At 46.4% G+C, this 15957-nt stretch overlaps 1 protein-coding gene and 1 pseudogene across 2 annotated transcripts in view; one reads left to right on the top strand and one right to left on the bottom strand.

Annotated features, from left to right (window-relative positions):
• The first annotated feature begins 3149 nt into the window (after positions 1–3149).
• The window catches only part of HESO1 (Nucleotidyltransferase family protein), a 45390-nt gene continuing 32582 nt past the window's right edge, over positions 3150–15957 (top strand). For both annotated transcript variants that reach the window (XM_086779622.1, XM_086779621.1), the window contains exons 1-4: positions 3150–3287; positions 4460–4603; positions 4698–4934; positions 5242–5409. In XM_086779622.1, the coding sequence (XP_086635748.1) occupies positions 4567–4603; positions 4698–4934; positions 5242–5409 (442 nt within the window). In that variant the 5' untranslated portion in view covers positions 3150–3287; positions 4460–4566. The remainder of the gene's footprint in view (positions 3288–4459; positions 4604–4697; positions 4935–5241; positions 5410–15957) is intronic.
• On the bottom strand, positions 8385–11232 carry LOC147615522 (uncharacterized; annotated as a pseudogene).

Here is a 15957-nt window from a genome sequence, read left to right as displayed (position 1 = left end):
AAGGAACCCCTAGAAATGGGAGGCATAGTCCTCCAAGCCTTAAATTTTCCATCAAGAACAATGAATAGTGCCATGAACTTTGTGAAAAGGGTATTCATCCTATCTTTGGGCAAAGCTCTAGTGAGAGGGAGAAAGAGAAGGAGAGGATGAGGGACCATCAGGGTTCACCCTACCCAGAAAGTATTCAATCCATGTTAGGAAGACGCCATACTTTTTTAAACTTTTAGCGTTAGATGACCCAAGCTAACCATGCCCATCTAGCCTCATTACCATCATTACATAGAAATTGGGACATGCCTCTTTTGTGTCACCATTAGAGGGGGCAGATAACCCATAACCCGATCCATATAGGGAAACCCACAAACCAATTCGCAAGAATATACAATGCAAGAAGAAGTACCTCTTGCCCACTTTGGTCACATCTTCACCATTGAGAACCAAGTTCTAGTACCTCTCCATTCAGACAAGAAATAGGGAAAGAATGAGCTAAGCCATGAATATAGAACCTAAATGCCTAGATCTGGGCAACAATGGGCATCATAAATAAGCTAATGCACATCTCAAATTTAATGGAATTGGATATCCCATTCAATGCTTGGATAATTTTGATGATCAAGTTTGTGAATCCATGAAAAGGATTGATGATCCCACCAAGATCTGTCCCTTTGATCTTTGCCTTGAAGACAAAGCAAGCTTGTGGTTTAGGGCACAAAGCCCACTTGAAAAATCCACTTATGAGGTCTTAAGACACACTTTTATCATTGGCACCCAGTGGAGCCAAATGGAGCCCTATTACTAACCCCATTTTGGGTTGACCGACACTCTTTTTGCCACACATGAGAGTAGTTATAAATGTCATAAAAAGGCACTCTAAAATTTGTAATATTTATAAGAAATTTGAAGCTTATTTAATTAGTTTATGTGTTTTGGGGCCAATTGTGTATTAGGAATTATCTCACAATGAATGGACACAATCCCTCTTTGTGCTAATTGAGTTCTCTAAGCTATCTACTTCCTCTTTTTACTCTTATTTGTGTATGTGTATGTGAGAGAGTTGAGAGTAGAGGCTATATTAATTCTTGGTAAATGTTCCTATCTATGTTTTGGTTAAATAGATTAGAGGCTATATCAATTCTTAGTAAATGTTCCTTTGTGTTGTAGAGAGTAGAAAGTGAGAGGAGAGTTAGTCCTTTTATAGAAGGGGAAGCAACTTCCTTAGTGATGTCTTAGAGGTAAGAGCTCGAAGGAGAGGAGCTAGCAGAGCTTAAACAGCTTCAAGGGACTCAAGCTTGGAGGCAAGGTAATTTTAGTTATTACTTATTTTTTCTCTTTGCTATAGGAAAGAGCCAAAACAAGCCATAACATTTTTGGTGCCGTGCCAAGGAGGCAATCTTACTTCCTCTGCTCTTTTTAGAGCCTCCTTATGCAAGTAAATTTTCCCTTGGCCAATGTTGTGACAGGTTGAGAAGTGGATAAGGTTGGGTGTGTTGAGTGAACAATAAGAAAACGATGGTTGTTGTTATTTATGATTTTGTTTATTGTTTTGGTTTGTGAGTGCTTCTTGGGAAACTTTGAGAAAAAGAAATCAATTGTTTTTACTTTCAATTACATGTTTTTTGCACAACATTATGACGCAAAAGTTCAAGTTTTATTTTATATTATCATAGATTTTGAACATTGTGGCATCGAGCATAGTTTTCTTAAAGGTATTACTCCCACTCCAACACTAGTCCAAACATAGGATTTTTAAATGCATTATTCATGAAGTTCACAATGCTATTTGATGGGTGTGTTGTTTTGGTGAATTTGGGACTTAGATAATTTCTTGCACTCCCCGTTTTTTATTGTTCAGACTAGTGGGCCCTCCACCCATGTCTGAGCTCATTTGGCTCATTTCTTCCCAAGAATCCTTGCTTGAGCTAAAAGATTTCCTTCTCATGATATGCACTCTATTGAATTCTAGTTGTTTGTTTGAGATGAATGTCGGGCAGTATTATGTGCTAGTTTAAGGGGGGCGGGGAAGATTTGCTCTTCGGAATCTTTCGCACAACAAGGGGTTGTGGAATCTTGCCTTCTTTGCGGTGGTTTATTAGTGGGTTGGCTTCCAATGTAGAGGCTATAGAGGCTTTACGATCTTGAGATAAAGTGGGAGCTTCAAATGTACTAGGGCTTTGCCCATAGTGGTGGGGTTAGATTGAATGTTTGGGTGGAAAGGAAGGTAAGGGTGGTGACCCCATGCGGGGTGGGAATAGAGGGGTGTAACTACTTCTAAAGTATTTTATATGTATTCTTAAGTATTTTATATGCGAATTTTTGGTTTTCACATCCCCCCTTCCTAGTGGTGTGATCATGTCCTCATGATCATAGACAAGAGTGTTGAGGGAACAAAAAAACATTTTATTTTTCTTCCCCCCCCCCTCCATATTTAAAAAGAGGGTCTCGGCTAGGGTCCATTTGCATGAATTTCCTCTTAGGAGTTTTATGGCACACTTTCACCCTTTTTTTCTCTCTTAAATAATAATTTTGTATGCTTCAAAGATGAATCCAACATCTATATACTTTTAAAGCATGTCCTTTTGTCCAATCGACCATACATTAGACTCATTTTGCTAAGGCCTTTGCTTTTACAAACTTACACTATCCACGATAGGTAACACATTCTCAATTGGAACATTCACAACCATGGGTCGTTGGTCGTGATGCTGGCATTTTGTACTAATGTGGTTTTGTATTTAGAAGTGGCACTAGATCTACAGATGATTGTTATGGTTGGGCCTATATAAGATATTTTGGGAGCAGTAAGTATATATTATATATACTTACTGTTCCCCCAAAAAAAGGTATTTAGAATTTAGAACTGGCAAGAAAAGTTTTGTATAAAGTTCTTATGACTTGTACACATGACATGCTGAACTTTAACATAAAGCCCATTGAAGAAGTGCTTGAATTGTAGGACACTAGCTTTTAACTATCTATTCGCTTCATTTGGTATGAAGTAAGGTAGTGTATATGTACCTACAAGAATTATTATTATTAATTGGCCCTTATGTGTGTTGTTCTTTCGAATTTCCAGCCAACAAAAAAAGGTTCTAATAAAAATTAAAGTGCCACGTGGATTAAAAAAAAAAACCTGAAAATCAAACTGAAGCAAAACAAAAAATTAAAACCAAAATCCAAATTAACTTTTTGTGATTTGCGACTGTTTATATGCTTTCTTCTGTGGGCGTACGACAGAGTTTGAGGTTTTGAGCGTAATCTGTGCCGTCGTCATGCTTCAGGCCAGATCGGTGAGTCCAGTACCAAAATTCAGCATGATCAAATTGCAATTTCTCATAAAAAAGGGAAAAGTGTTCTGTGATTTTAACCAAAAACGGAACCCGATTTCCAGTCTGTTCTCTAATTATGTGAGAAATTAGAGCAAATATTGATATAATTATCGACCTCTGCACAGTCGTTTTTACTGAATGAGCTTGGACAAGTAGGTCAGCTTAGACTAACAAAAGAATAGGGGTGGTCTTCTGCTTAAGTTGGAGCATTAATGTTTGTAAAGCATTTCCTACTTAAAAAATGCATTTATCCTCGGCTTGATTATGCAAATTATAATTTAACAAAAACACATGCATAATACATATATCTCACCGAAACAAAAAAAACAAAACAAAATAAGTATATAAACGTATAGCCACAGTTTCATATGGAGACAATATTTAAACGTGTAGCCTCAGTGTCATATGGAGACATACATACATACCCTCATATATTTTTTTAACATGAAACACATTTTTAGTCATCATACATGCTCTAAATATGTATTTCCCAGCACATCCAGGATAGCGTATTTAGTCATCATCTAGCATGCATGATGATGTTTCCCAGCACATCTAGGATAGGTACCTCTCTTATGTATGTAGGTACGTATGCATATTTACGTACATACACAAATATGCACGTCTATGTTGGGGTTTGTGCTCAAAGATAATCCCCTCTCCTCCTCTTTACCGCAGTAGCCTTCTTCCCTCTTTGGCCCCCAAAATCATCTGTATGTGTCATACTAGGCTTTACAGTCTCTCTCCATCATACCATTCAAAAAGGAACTCAATGAATGGGCATGACACATTTTTTGCAAGTAGCTTCTTAAAGTTGAAAGCGTGGGTGCATCCATTATCTGGTTTGTGTATGCATTGTATTGGTTTCCTTTGCCTATCTAAGCATCATGAAAACTAGCACTCAGCGGATCCATGCTGAAAGTATTGAGGATGCCATCACTCGTGGCATGAGTCTTTTTTGGTTTTAAACCCACTATTGTACCTGAACCACTAATACGTACATACTCACATACCTACAAGAATAAATGTCTCTTCTCTCCATTAGGAATTGGTCCTTCTCTTCATTATTTGCAGTGAATGTTATTGAGCGGCTTTCATGGCTTTCAGCTGAAGTTGTTTCTTCTCTGGTGCAGGAACGCTTTGCTCCATCATATCACCCAGCATCTGCAAGTTGGCCTGGAGAGAGTGGTGCGGAAGGTGTGCGTTGATTTGGTGAAACACTCAACAAATCAGTGCCAAAATGGAGTTTGAGTTTGGAATTGTCGGTGATGACCTGGGTAAGCAGATTGAGTGGCTTTGTAGTCCTGTTTTGTTCATTTCATGTAGATCTGCTGAATAGGACAAGCATTCTGACGACTTGATATTTAACAGCTCTCAGTGATGATGAGGGTCTTTCATCCCAGCTGTCTGTACAAGCGCTCGAGATGGAGCTACGGAGGCAACATGAGCTTAACTTTGCAGCTTGGGAAGGGGATACAGCAGGCCAGTTTCAGGGTTTCCTTGATGACCTTGTTTGTGAACTCCAGCCAAGAAAAGACGATTATCTAGTGAGATTGGATATTCTTACCCGACTGTCATCAGCACTCAATTATATGGATAATTTCAAAGGCAAGTATTTTGTTACATGGAAATATTCGAATTACAAATACCTCATGGATTGATATATATTTTCTCTTTGCCCTGTTATGGCAAACTACGGAACACACACATGTACGCAGGTGAGCGTGTAGGCACACACATGTGCCCATGTACACATGCACATCCACACGTATGCCTGGCGTACACGTGGGTGTGCGCGTGCACGCCCACCCCCCACCCCCCCTCCCAGGCATACGAGCACACATTCATGTCACTCATACAATATTTCTTGCCTTGTTACGCTTACCAAGATGGGAAATCATTTTTTTTGCTGCAGGAGCAACTTTGTCCACATTTGGATCTTTTGAGTCCAATTTCTATACCCGGTGGGCGGATTTAGATCTGTCTTTGGAGTTGCCAAACAGAAGCACCTTGCTAGAACCAATCAGCAAGAGATTGAAAGTGAAGGTCTTGAAGTCCTTGTTGAGGATTCTGATTGGAAGAGGTGGTTTTCTTCTTCCATCTCATCCATCTTTTGTATAGAGTGATATTATGGAGAGAGAGAGAGAGAGAAAGAAAGAAAGAAAGAAAGTTGTATTACATCTTCAAAAGGCCAAAATGACCTATGAGACCAAAAGGTTACATCATATCCATGAGGCACATAATCCTGGGTACAAAATAGTAATAAAGAAAGATAACAAAAATCTAGAACTTTAAAATTTGATCTAGGTACATGAGCAGAGAGCTCTCATATCACCCTAATACATCCCTCATGGGCCGCTGTGACATGGTGCTCAAGGTGGTAAAACTGAGTTGGCGCGAGAAGGTCCTGCGATGATGGGAGATGATGGCTCGTATCTTCCTGTGGTGGCGTGGCCGTGGGCGAGGGCCATGGGGTCTGGGGCGTCGAGCTCTGCATAACTCAGTGGCTCTGTCGAGTGTCACACCTCTCGGACGAGCTCCTACACTGTCTGTGGTCTGGGTATGATGGGTGGATCGGCCCTCGGAGTGCTGGTATGAAAGAAGTCAGTGAGAGCTCTCTGTGCTGGTCCTCGAGCAAGTACAGCTGATCTGGATCTCACTAAGAACTCCATGTGTCTACGGAGCTCTAGAAGAAAAAGTCCCAGGCATCTCTGATCTGGGAAGTCCACGATCCTGGAAAGTGGTCCGAACCCAGCTCGGAAGAGGCAGTGGAACCTCCCCCGAATCTCATAGTACACGGGGCATCGGCATATGTAATGGTCCTATGTCTCGGGCTCTGTGTGATAGAGCTGGCATATCCTGTCCTCTGATGCGGCCGCCCTAGGCCCATATCTGGCAATCTCCTTTCTCAGCTGGTGGGACAGGGTGCAGATCTGGCTGATCGCACATCTCAGCCCAAAGGATAGGTGTATGTCCATGTAGCGTGGACGGATGATGAACCCATCCTCTGTCAGGCATAGGAGGTGATCTCTGTAGAAGGCCATCTTTGTCTCCAGTGGACGAGTAGGTGAACTCCATGTCCTCTGAGTATCCAGTCTGACAATGTCCTTCCTGATAACCCTGTTCCTCTCTCTGCGGCTGAGAGCAAATGATGGGGCCTCTATGCTGTACTGGAAGGGGGGGAGTGCCTCCATCTGCATACCGTGCATGCCAAACCAAGTGCCTACCTGTGCATACGAGCACTCTGTATCTCCCTCAAGTGTCAACTGTCTCGAGGACTCCAGGGCTATCCGGGGGTATCTATCAAGTGGAAGCTCCCAGAGCCTATGCCAGTATGTCATTATCTGGAATAGAGGCTCTGTCACTATCGGTGCAGCCCCCATCTCTGCCCGCACAATCTCATGTGGCACTGATGGTTTACTCCTAATCATGCGTGAGATCATCGCCACTAGGGGTCTCTCCATCGGCTTCCACCCATCATATACCTCCTCTGTATCTGTCTCGGCCGGCTCTCTCCTCTGTCTCCTCCTATGGTATAAGCTAGGACCCCAGATGGGGGCACCATACAGTAGTGCAGGTGTAACTAGAGTATCAAATAGCCAAAGCTTCATCCTCGGCTCCTGAAACTGTATCTGTGAGCATTGCCTCTCTAGCGAGCCAAGGGCTACATATCCCCTCATCAATCTAGCATCGGCCGCCTTCCGCATCGAGAATTGAGGTCCAGCAAAAGTGATCCCAAGGTATACATACGAGGTAGCATACTCCACAGGCTCTCCACTGTATGTAAACTGTACTGCAAAGCTACTTATCCACTGTGAGGAGGTGTTAAAGATCATGACCTTAGTCTTTCCAAGGTTCATAGTAAGGTCCCGGTCCTCGCAAAAGGTTTGTAATGTATCCAAATGCCTCTGCAGCCCCTCTGGTGAATCAAAAATAAGAACAATATCATTTGCATACAAGAGGATCGGTATTAGGACTCCTGCCAAATGTGCTCCTGGTCCTCCTTGCCTGTCTATGTAATCCGAGATCTCGCAAAAGGTTTGTAATGTATCCAAATGCCTCTGCAGCCCCTCTGGTGAATCAAAAATAAGAACAATATCATTTGCATACAAGAGGATCGGTATCAGGACTCCTGCCAAATGTGCTCCTGGTCCTCCTTGCCTGTCTATGTAATCCGAGATCTCGTCAATGTATAGACCAAATAGAGTAGGAGACAAGGGGCAGCCGTGCTTCACCCTGATAGTGCTGTGTATGATCTCTGAGTCACCTCCTGGAGCCCGTACTTTGCCTGTGACTGACTCAGAGTGTAATGATCCCCCACAGCATCTCTGCTAGCACTCCCATATCCTGTAGTCTCCTCATCAGTTTGGCCCGTGGGACAGTATCAAAAGCTTTGCGGAAATCCACAAAGCAGCAATATATCCATTGCCCGTGAGCTCTCCCCTCCTCAATGATCCCCCGTAGTGTAAAGATATGATCTAGTGTGGAGTGCCCTCTTCTAAAGCCTGCCTGCCCCGGTGCTTTGAGTCTCTGCTCCTCGGACCATCTACTAAGCTCATGCTCCAAAATCGAACCATAAATCTTGGTCAAGGTGTGACCAATCATGATAGTCCTATAGTTGTTGGGGTCCATGGGGTCACCTGCTTTCAAGATAGGTACAATAGTATTCGATGACCAGCTGACGGGGAAGCCTTCACATAAAGCCCTGTTAAACATGTGAACCAGTAAAGGGGCTAGCGTGTCTCTAGCATGGGAGAAATGCTCGGTGAGGAGTCCATCATGATCCTGTGCTCTCCTAGTCTGCATTCTGTCAATAGCATCGCTCACCATGCTGAGGTGAAAGAAGGAAGAGTGTGGGGGATGATGTTCGGGTGGATGGGGGAGAGGTGGCTGCTCGGGGTCATGGTAGAGAGAGGTGGCAGAGAGAAAGAAAGATATATTAACGTCTACAAAAGGCCAAAATTGGCCTATGAGACAAACAAGTAGTACAATGATGTTCCTCCTTCCATCAAGAGGAAAATGTGGAGTTAATGCATCTCTATATGCTGAAGGGGTGATACAAGTATGATATGTTATCTACTCCTAACTCCATCCAGTCCCATAGTCTGGGTACAATATGTCATACATCCGATCTGAGGATGCCATAAATGTCTGGAACATGCGTCCTGGATCAGAGCGAAATTGTGCCAGCTGCTCCTCGACCTCCTGCTGGTGTCGAGATCGGATGGCCGCGATCTCTTTGTGGTGTAGCCGTGGTGTCTGGTAGCCGGCTAGTCTGGGTTGTCGCCTAGCTCGAATATCCTCCGCTTGCTGAGATGTCACTCCCAATGTATGTGGCTGGGCTACTGGTGCCAATCTCTGGAAGAAGTCAGTCAACTGGGACTGTCTTCCTCCGCTATGATGTGCGGGTGTCTGAAGTAAGATCTCCCTGTGTCTCTGTAGTGCTAGTAGTAGTCTGCCTAGCTGTCTCTGGTCCGATCTCTCCCAGATCTGTCTAAGTGATGTGGTCCCTCTAAAAACCTCAGGATAGCATGCCCTGATCTCCTGCAAAGCACCACACTGGCAAACAAAATGCTCCTCTGTCTCTACCCTCGTCTGGCATAATCTGCAAATGCACTCTGCTCGAGGGATGCATGTTGCTCTCCCAATCTCGATCTCTAGTTGGTGTGATGAGACCCTTAGTCGCCCAATGGCTACTCTGGCTCCATGTGATAAGTGGACCTCCAAGTATCATGGTCGCTGGATGAAGCCGTCTGTGGAGGTGCTCAAGAAGTGGTCTCTGTAGTAGAGCATCTTCGTCGGGAGTGGCTGACTGGGAGATAGCCAAGTCTCCTGTATGTGGCCCTGCCAAATGTCATGTCTCATGACTCTATTCCTCTCTGTCTCTGAGAGAGGCGTCTGTGTGGTGCAGCTAGGTCATATTGTAAGGGTGGTAATCTGTCAATATCAATCCTGTGTGATGATATCCACTGTACCACCTGAGAGTACCATGACCAGGTATGTCCCTCCTCAGCAAGCTGTCTGAATGCCTCAAAAGCAGCCCGAGATACCCGATTTAGTGGGAGCTCCCGCATCCTGTGTATAAAAGATATAGTCTGGAACATGGCCTCTACTAACATAGGTGGTACAACAAACTCCGCTCGAAGGATATCATGTGGTACTGAAGGTTTGCTGCGGATCATCCGTGAGAGCATCAAAATCTGAGGGCGCTCTATTTGTGTCCATGAGGATGTGGCCAAACCTGGTGCCCATACTGTTGCTGCATACATCAATGCTGGAGTAACTAGTGTATCAAATAGCCACCCCTTAGTACGGGGCTCTTGGAAGTGTGCCTGGTGACACTGGCATTCCAAAATTGCTAGTGCTGCGTACCCTCGTGTCACTCTGTCTCTTGCTGCTTGTGCCATAGAGAATCTCCCTGATGAGCTGGTAAATGTGACCCCAAGGTATACATATGAGCCCACCACCTCTACCTGTCCCCGGGCTAGTGTAAGGATAGTCTGGCATCTGACTGCTGTTGATGTATGAAAGACCATAACCTTTGTTTTCCCAAGGTTCACTCTGAGTCCTCGCTCCGCACAGAAAGTATCCAGAGCCTGTAGATGCCTTTGTAGCCCTGTCCGAGTATCCGACACAAGAATGATATCATCAGCATATAATAGAATGTGTATAGTCGTACTTGAGATGTCAATCCCAGAGCCTCCTCCGTGTATGATGTAGTCTGCTACCTCGTCGATGTATAAGCCAAAGAGTGTCAGGGAGAGAGGGCAGCCCTGCTTCACACCAATGGCGCTGGCAATCATATCTGATAGCCCCCCTGGGCATCTAACTCGTCCAAACACTTGCTCATATAATCTGTAAATCCCCCACATCATGTCGGGGGGTATGCCCAGTGTCTGTAAGCGGTGGAAGAGGCGCTCTCTCGGGACTATGTCGAAGGCTTTGCGGAAGTCCACGAAACAGCAATAGATTCTGTGTCTCTGTGCCCGAGTTTGGTCAATCAGGCATCTCAGGGTGAAAATGTGATCAATAGTAGAGAAGGCTCGCCGAAAACCTGCCTGACCAGGGGCACGAAGCCCCTCCCTCTCAGCGTGTGTGCTCAATTCTGCCTCCAGGATAGCCCCATAGAGTTTGGCCAAGGTATGACCAATCATGATAGTCCTGTAATTATCGGGGTCCAACATGTCCCCAGCTTTGTGGATCGGTACAATAGTGTGCATCGTCCACTCAGCCGGGAAACCTTCTACCAGAGCCCTGTTAAAGAGGTAAGCAATAAAAGGAGGGAGTGTGTCAGTTGCATAAATGAAATGCTCACCCTGTAAGCCGGTGTGATCCTCAGCTCTCCCTTGTTGGAATCTATGTATAGCTCGAGATACCATATCGGTAGTAAAGAAAACCGATGAGGTCGGTGGAGTCTTGGTGGGGCGAGGGATGAGTGGCTGGTGCGGAACATCATAAAGCCCTTCTGCATAACTCTGCCAGCGTTGAGGATCAGTAATCGGGGTGGGGGGGCGTGGCTCTCTGAGTCGTCGCCAAGCGGTGGTGGCTGCATCTTTGCTCATGAGCATGTGGTAGATGTCCCAGTATTGAGCCTCCTCATATGTGCGTCGCTTACGGCGTGTAAGAGACCGCATCTGTCTACTGGCCTGCTGCTGTGTTATTTCCCCTTTCGCTATCTGGGCTCGGAGATGTCGATGAAGCTCTCTGCACTCATTATCATACCATCTATTCTGGGGCATGTCCCCGGATCTAGGTGGCTTCCCTGTTTGGAGATGGTGTGGAAAGCTGTGGCTAGCTGCTGTGTGCAGTATGTGTGAAAGCTGGGCCGTCAGTACATCGATGGGTGCTGTAGGGTCCATACCAAAGAGGCCATCATGTACTTTTGAATCATAAACGTCTGCAAGCTCCCGGGTAAAGTGGAAGATGGTACGAGATGCCTGAGTGGTCGGGGGTGGCAGATCAAGAGAGCTCCTAAGAGAAAAAGCCAAATAAGTATGGTCCGCACCAATGGCAGAGAGAGAGAGAGAGAGAGAGAGAGAGAGAGAGAGAGAGAGAGAGAGAGAGAGATTAACGTCTACGAGAGGCCAAAGTCGGCCTATGAGACAAAAAATAATACAACTGTGTTCTTCCGGTCATCGGAAGAAAAGAAACAAAAGAAAAAGTGTGCATGTGTCTGGATACAACTGTGAATCATCATGGATCGGTGGAGCCCATATACAAACAATATAAGGGGGGTGGGGATGTGGATGGAGTGCTAAGGCAAGATGCATCTCTATATGCTGAAGGGGTAGTACAAGCATGCTATGCAGATCTATGTCTAACTCCATCCAGTGCCATAAGAGGGATATAAGATATCATACATCGCCGATGCTGAGGCTGTGAATGGCATGAACATGTACCCTGAGTCTGAATGAAAGCGAGCTAGCCTCTCCTGTGTCTCCATCTGGTGTCTCATTCGGATAGCTGCTATCTCTCGGTGACGGAGTCGGGGTGCTCTATGTCCAGTCTGTCTAGGTCTCCTCCTGGCTCTCAATTCCTCTGCTCTCTGTGCGGTCACCCCACGTGGTACATCAGCTGGCACTGGCATAGCTCTCTGGAAGAAATCTGTGAGCTGGGACTGTCTCCCACCCCTAGTGGGAGCGGGTGTCTGGAGGAGTCTCTCTCGAGAACTATGAAGCTCTAGTAGTAGTCTGCCAAGCTGTCGCTGGTCCGAGGCCTCCATCAACTGATGTAGTGAAGAGTGCTCCTCAAACAATCCTGCATATCTATCTCTGACCCCTTGGTGGGCTCTACATCTACATACAAAGTGATCCTCAGTCTCCACCTCCTCGCGGCACAATCTGCATATCCGCTCAGCTCTAGGAACCCGTGCCGCTCTCCCAGCCTCTATCTCTAGCTGCTGTGATGAGACTCGTAGCTGTCCAATAGCAACGCGAGAGCTGTGTGGCATGTATACATCCATGTACCGCGGTCGATGTATAAACCCATCCCGTGAGATGCTCATAAAGTGGTCACTGTAATACAGCATCTTCAGTGGTAGTGGGCTCTCTGGTGCTGTCCATGTCTCCTGTATGTAGTGCTGCCATATGTCCTGTCTCATCACTCTGTTCCTCTCATTGAGAGAGAGGTAACCCCGTGGAGCAGACTGATCATACTGAAAAGGTGGCAACCGCTCAATGTCTATACCATGATGTGAGAACCACTGTAGCATCTGTGCATGCCTCCACTGCCATAGGTGGTGCAGCGAACTCAGCTCGAACAATGTCGTGCGGGACGGATGGTTTGCTGCGTATCATCCTCGAGAGCATCAAGATCTGTGGTCTCTCCAGCTGTACCCATGTGGAGGCTCCAAGCCCTGGTGCCCAAACCGCTGCTGCATACATCAAGGCTGGTGTCACTAATGTATCAAAGAGCCACCCCTTCGTGCGGGGTTCCTGAAAATGTGTCTGATGACACTGACGCTCAAGGCCAGCAAGAGCTGCATACCCCCGGGTCACTCTGTCTCGGACTGCCTGAGCCATGGAGAAGCATCCAGCTGAGCTAGTAAATGTGATGCCAAGGTAAACATAAGAGCTCACCACCTCGACCCGCCCTCCTGCTAATGTGAGAGTAGTGTGGTTCCTGACTGCGGGTGAAGTGTGGAAGATCATAACCTTGGTTTTCCCAAGGTTCACTGTGAGCCCCTGCTGTGCGCAGAAGTCATCAAGAGCCACAAGGTGTCTTTAAAGCCCAACCTGCGTGTCGGATACCAAGACGATGTCATCAGCATAAAGCTTAACATGGACAGTAATACCTGATAGCTCAACCCCAGAGCCTCCTCCCTGTGTGATGTAATCGACCACCTCATCAATATAGAGCCCAAAGAGCGTGGGGGAGAGCGGGCACCCCTGCTTCACACCAATGGTGCTAGCAACTGTGTCGGACAAGCCTCCTGGGCATCGGACTCTCCCAAAGACCTGCTCATATAGCCTGTATATGCCCCACATCATGTCTGAAGGTATGCCTAGTGTCTGTAGTCGCCGAAAGAGGCGCTCTCTGGGCACAGTATCAAATGCCTTGCGGAATCCACAAAGCAACAATAGAGCCGTTGCCTCCGTGCCTTGGCCTGATCAATCAGGCACCTCAATGTAAAAATGTGGTCGATGGTAGAGAAGGCTCGATGGAAGCCTGCCTGGGCTGCTGCTCTCAATCCCCCAACCTCTGCATGAGTGCTCAGCTCTGCCTCCAAAACTGCCCCGTATAGTTTGGCCAATATATGGCCAATCATGATGGTCCTGTAGTTCCCGGGGTCTAGTACATCTCCCGCTTTATGGATCGGCACAATAGTGTGCATCGTCCACTTAGCCGGAAACCCCTCTGACAGAGCTCTGTTGAAGAGATGAGCAAGAAATGGTGCCAATGTATCAATAGCATAGATGAGATGCTCTCCCTGTAATCCTGTATGATCTGTCGCCCGTCCATGTTGGAGTCGGCATATGGCCCTCCTAACCATAGGTGGGGTGAAGAAGGTGGAGACTGTGGAGCATGGCTCTGTGGGCTGTGGTATAGGGGGCTGTGCAGGCACATCATAGAGTCTCTCTGCATATGTCTGCCAGGTCTGAGGATCGGCAATAGGTGTGGGAGGACGGGGCTCTCTGAGTCTCCTTCAAGCAGCAGCAGCAGCATCTCTGCTCATGAGCATGTGATATGTGTCCCAGTACTGAGCCTCCTCATAAGCTCGCTGCTTACGGCGGGTGAGAGTATGCATCCTCCTGCCTGCCTGCCTCCGGGTGATCTCCCCGCGAGCCCTCTGCACTCGGAGACTGTGGTAAAGGTTTCTGCACTCATCATCATACCATATGAGAAAGAAAAAGAAAGAAAAGATATATTAACGTCTACGGAAGGCTAGATTGGCCTATGAGACAAATTTGTATACAACAAGTCCATGTCCTAAGTATCATGGAAAGAAAAACTGAAATGAAAAGCGAATCCTAGTCATATGCAGCTCACTATGCAGTCACTGTCTAGCATGCTATAGATGTACAATCATGATAGGTGGTATACTACTAATTCCACCCAGTGGAGATGGTGGGGTGTAGTACATCCTACATGGGGCATGGGGCGAGGAGGACTCTCACATCTATTGTGCCCTGGTGTAGTCTTTGGACTCTCTCCTCCATAGTTGTGCGGTATCGTGCGTAGATTTGGGCTGACTGGGCCTGATGGAGTAGTGGTGGTCTGCGTCTGGGTAGTTGCGGTCTCCTGGTAGCTGTGATCTCCGAGGCTCTATTTAGTGTGAGCCCTCGTCGGGGCAGGTAGATGATACAGGGGGAGGTAGATGATACAGGGGGAGGGGGATGTGGCTCGTTTGATAGGCTTGAAGAAGCTGGTGATCTATGGCTGGGATCTCTGGCTCTGCACCTGTAGAAGCCTCTCTCTATGTCGGTGTAGCACAAGGAGGAAAAGGCATAAGCATCTCTGATCAGGATACTCCATCACCCGGCTAAGTGGGCCAAAACCCTCTCTGAACAGGCAGTGGTATATGAAGGAGATAGCACAGGCGGAAGCATAAACAGTAAACATATGAGAGAGTGCAAAGGAGTAAAGCTTTACAATGGCAATGGCTAGCAACTGAATGTTGAACTATGTGCAAGGGAAGTGGATGAAAGAGTGAATAATGGGGAACTCCTTACATAGTGCAGGAGGAAACAAGCTGACTGCCTCTAGGGATGGCCGACTGCCCTTGGACAAATAAATAGGAGAAAAATCCAGTAAAATACCAGATAAATGGTAAAGCCCCAGAACACTGAGATGCACAATTCTAACACCCCCTCTGCAGCTCATAGTGTGCAAGAGTCGGAAGAAGATAAGTCGATGAAGATGCAACCACGGACCCTCCAATACCGCGAATACTGGAATCACCTTGGAAAGAGCACCCACCAACCTGTTTCCTTGAAACAAGATGCCACCACGAACAGCAAGAAACTTTGCTTGGCCACGAATTTCCACACAAGTGTGCACTGAACTCCAAAAATAGATGATGAGCTGCTGGTCACATCGCGCCCATAATCCCCAACAGTGGACGGAACACATCACGTCCCAAAAGCCTCGAACAATGAACTTGGAACATATCCAGTTCATAGTCTCTGCTGTACCAAAGATAACCATGTCCTACCAGATGTCTAATGCTTTAACTCTGAATCACGGTCCCCATGCACCAGTAGGTGGAGCTGTAATCAGCCCCCTCTCCCGCCCACAAGCCTCTTCTGGCTGGAAGCACATGGGGGGAAACAGCATGTGTACTAGAGAAGCACACCATCTGGGGTCTCCTGAGCCGGAAGTGCCCTGGGAGCCCTAGAAGTGGTACTAGAATCTGTATCGCTATCCTGTGTCGTGTCTTTGCCTTTTCTCTGAGATGAAGCCTTGCCCTTGGTCTTGTCCTTCTTCTTGGACAAACAATCCTTGGACAGATGTCCTCTTTTCTCGCAAGAGAAACAACGACTCGGACCTTTCTTTTGAACTAAGGAAAATGCTTGGTCAGAACTATTGACTGACACCTTCAACTTACCCTGTGAGATGAGAACGGACTCCTCCTCCAAAAGTAGGGAGCCAAGATCATCAAAATCCAACTGAGTGGATGTGACCTGGCACC

The sequence above is a fragment of the Cibotium barometz genome, chromosome 40 (assembly GCF_041138505.1).
Source record: "Cibotium barometz isolate CiBa-2024 chromosome 40, ASM4113850v1, whole genome shotgun sequence".
Classification (NCBI taxonomy): domain Eukaryota; kingdom Viridiplantae; phylum Streptophyta; class Polypodiopsida; order Cyatheales; family Cibotiaceae; genus Cibotium; species Cibotium barometz.
The sequence above is the reverse complement of the archived record's forward strand: the minus strand, read 5'-3'. Positions and strand labels throughout refer to the sequence as shown.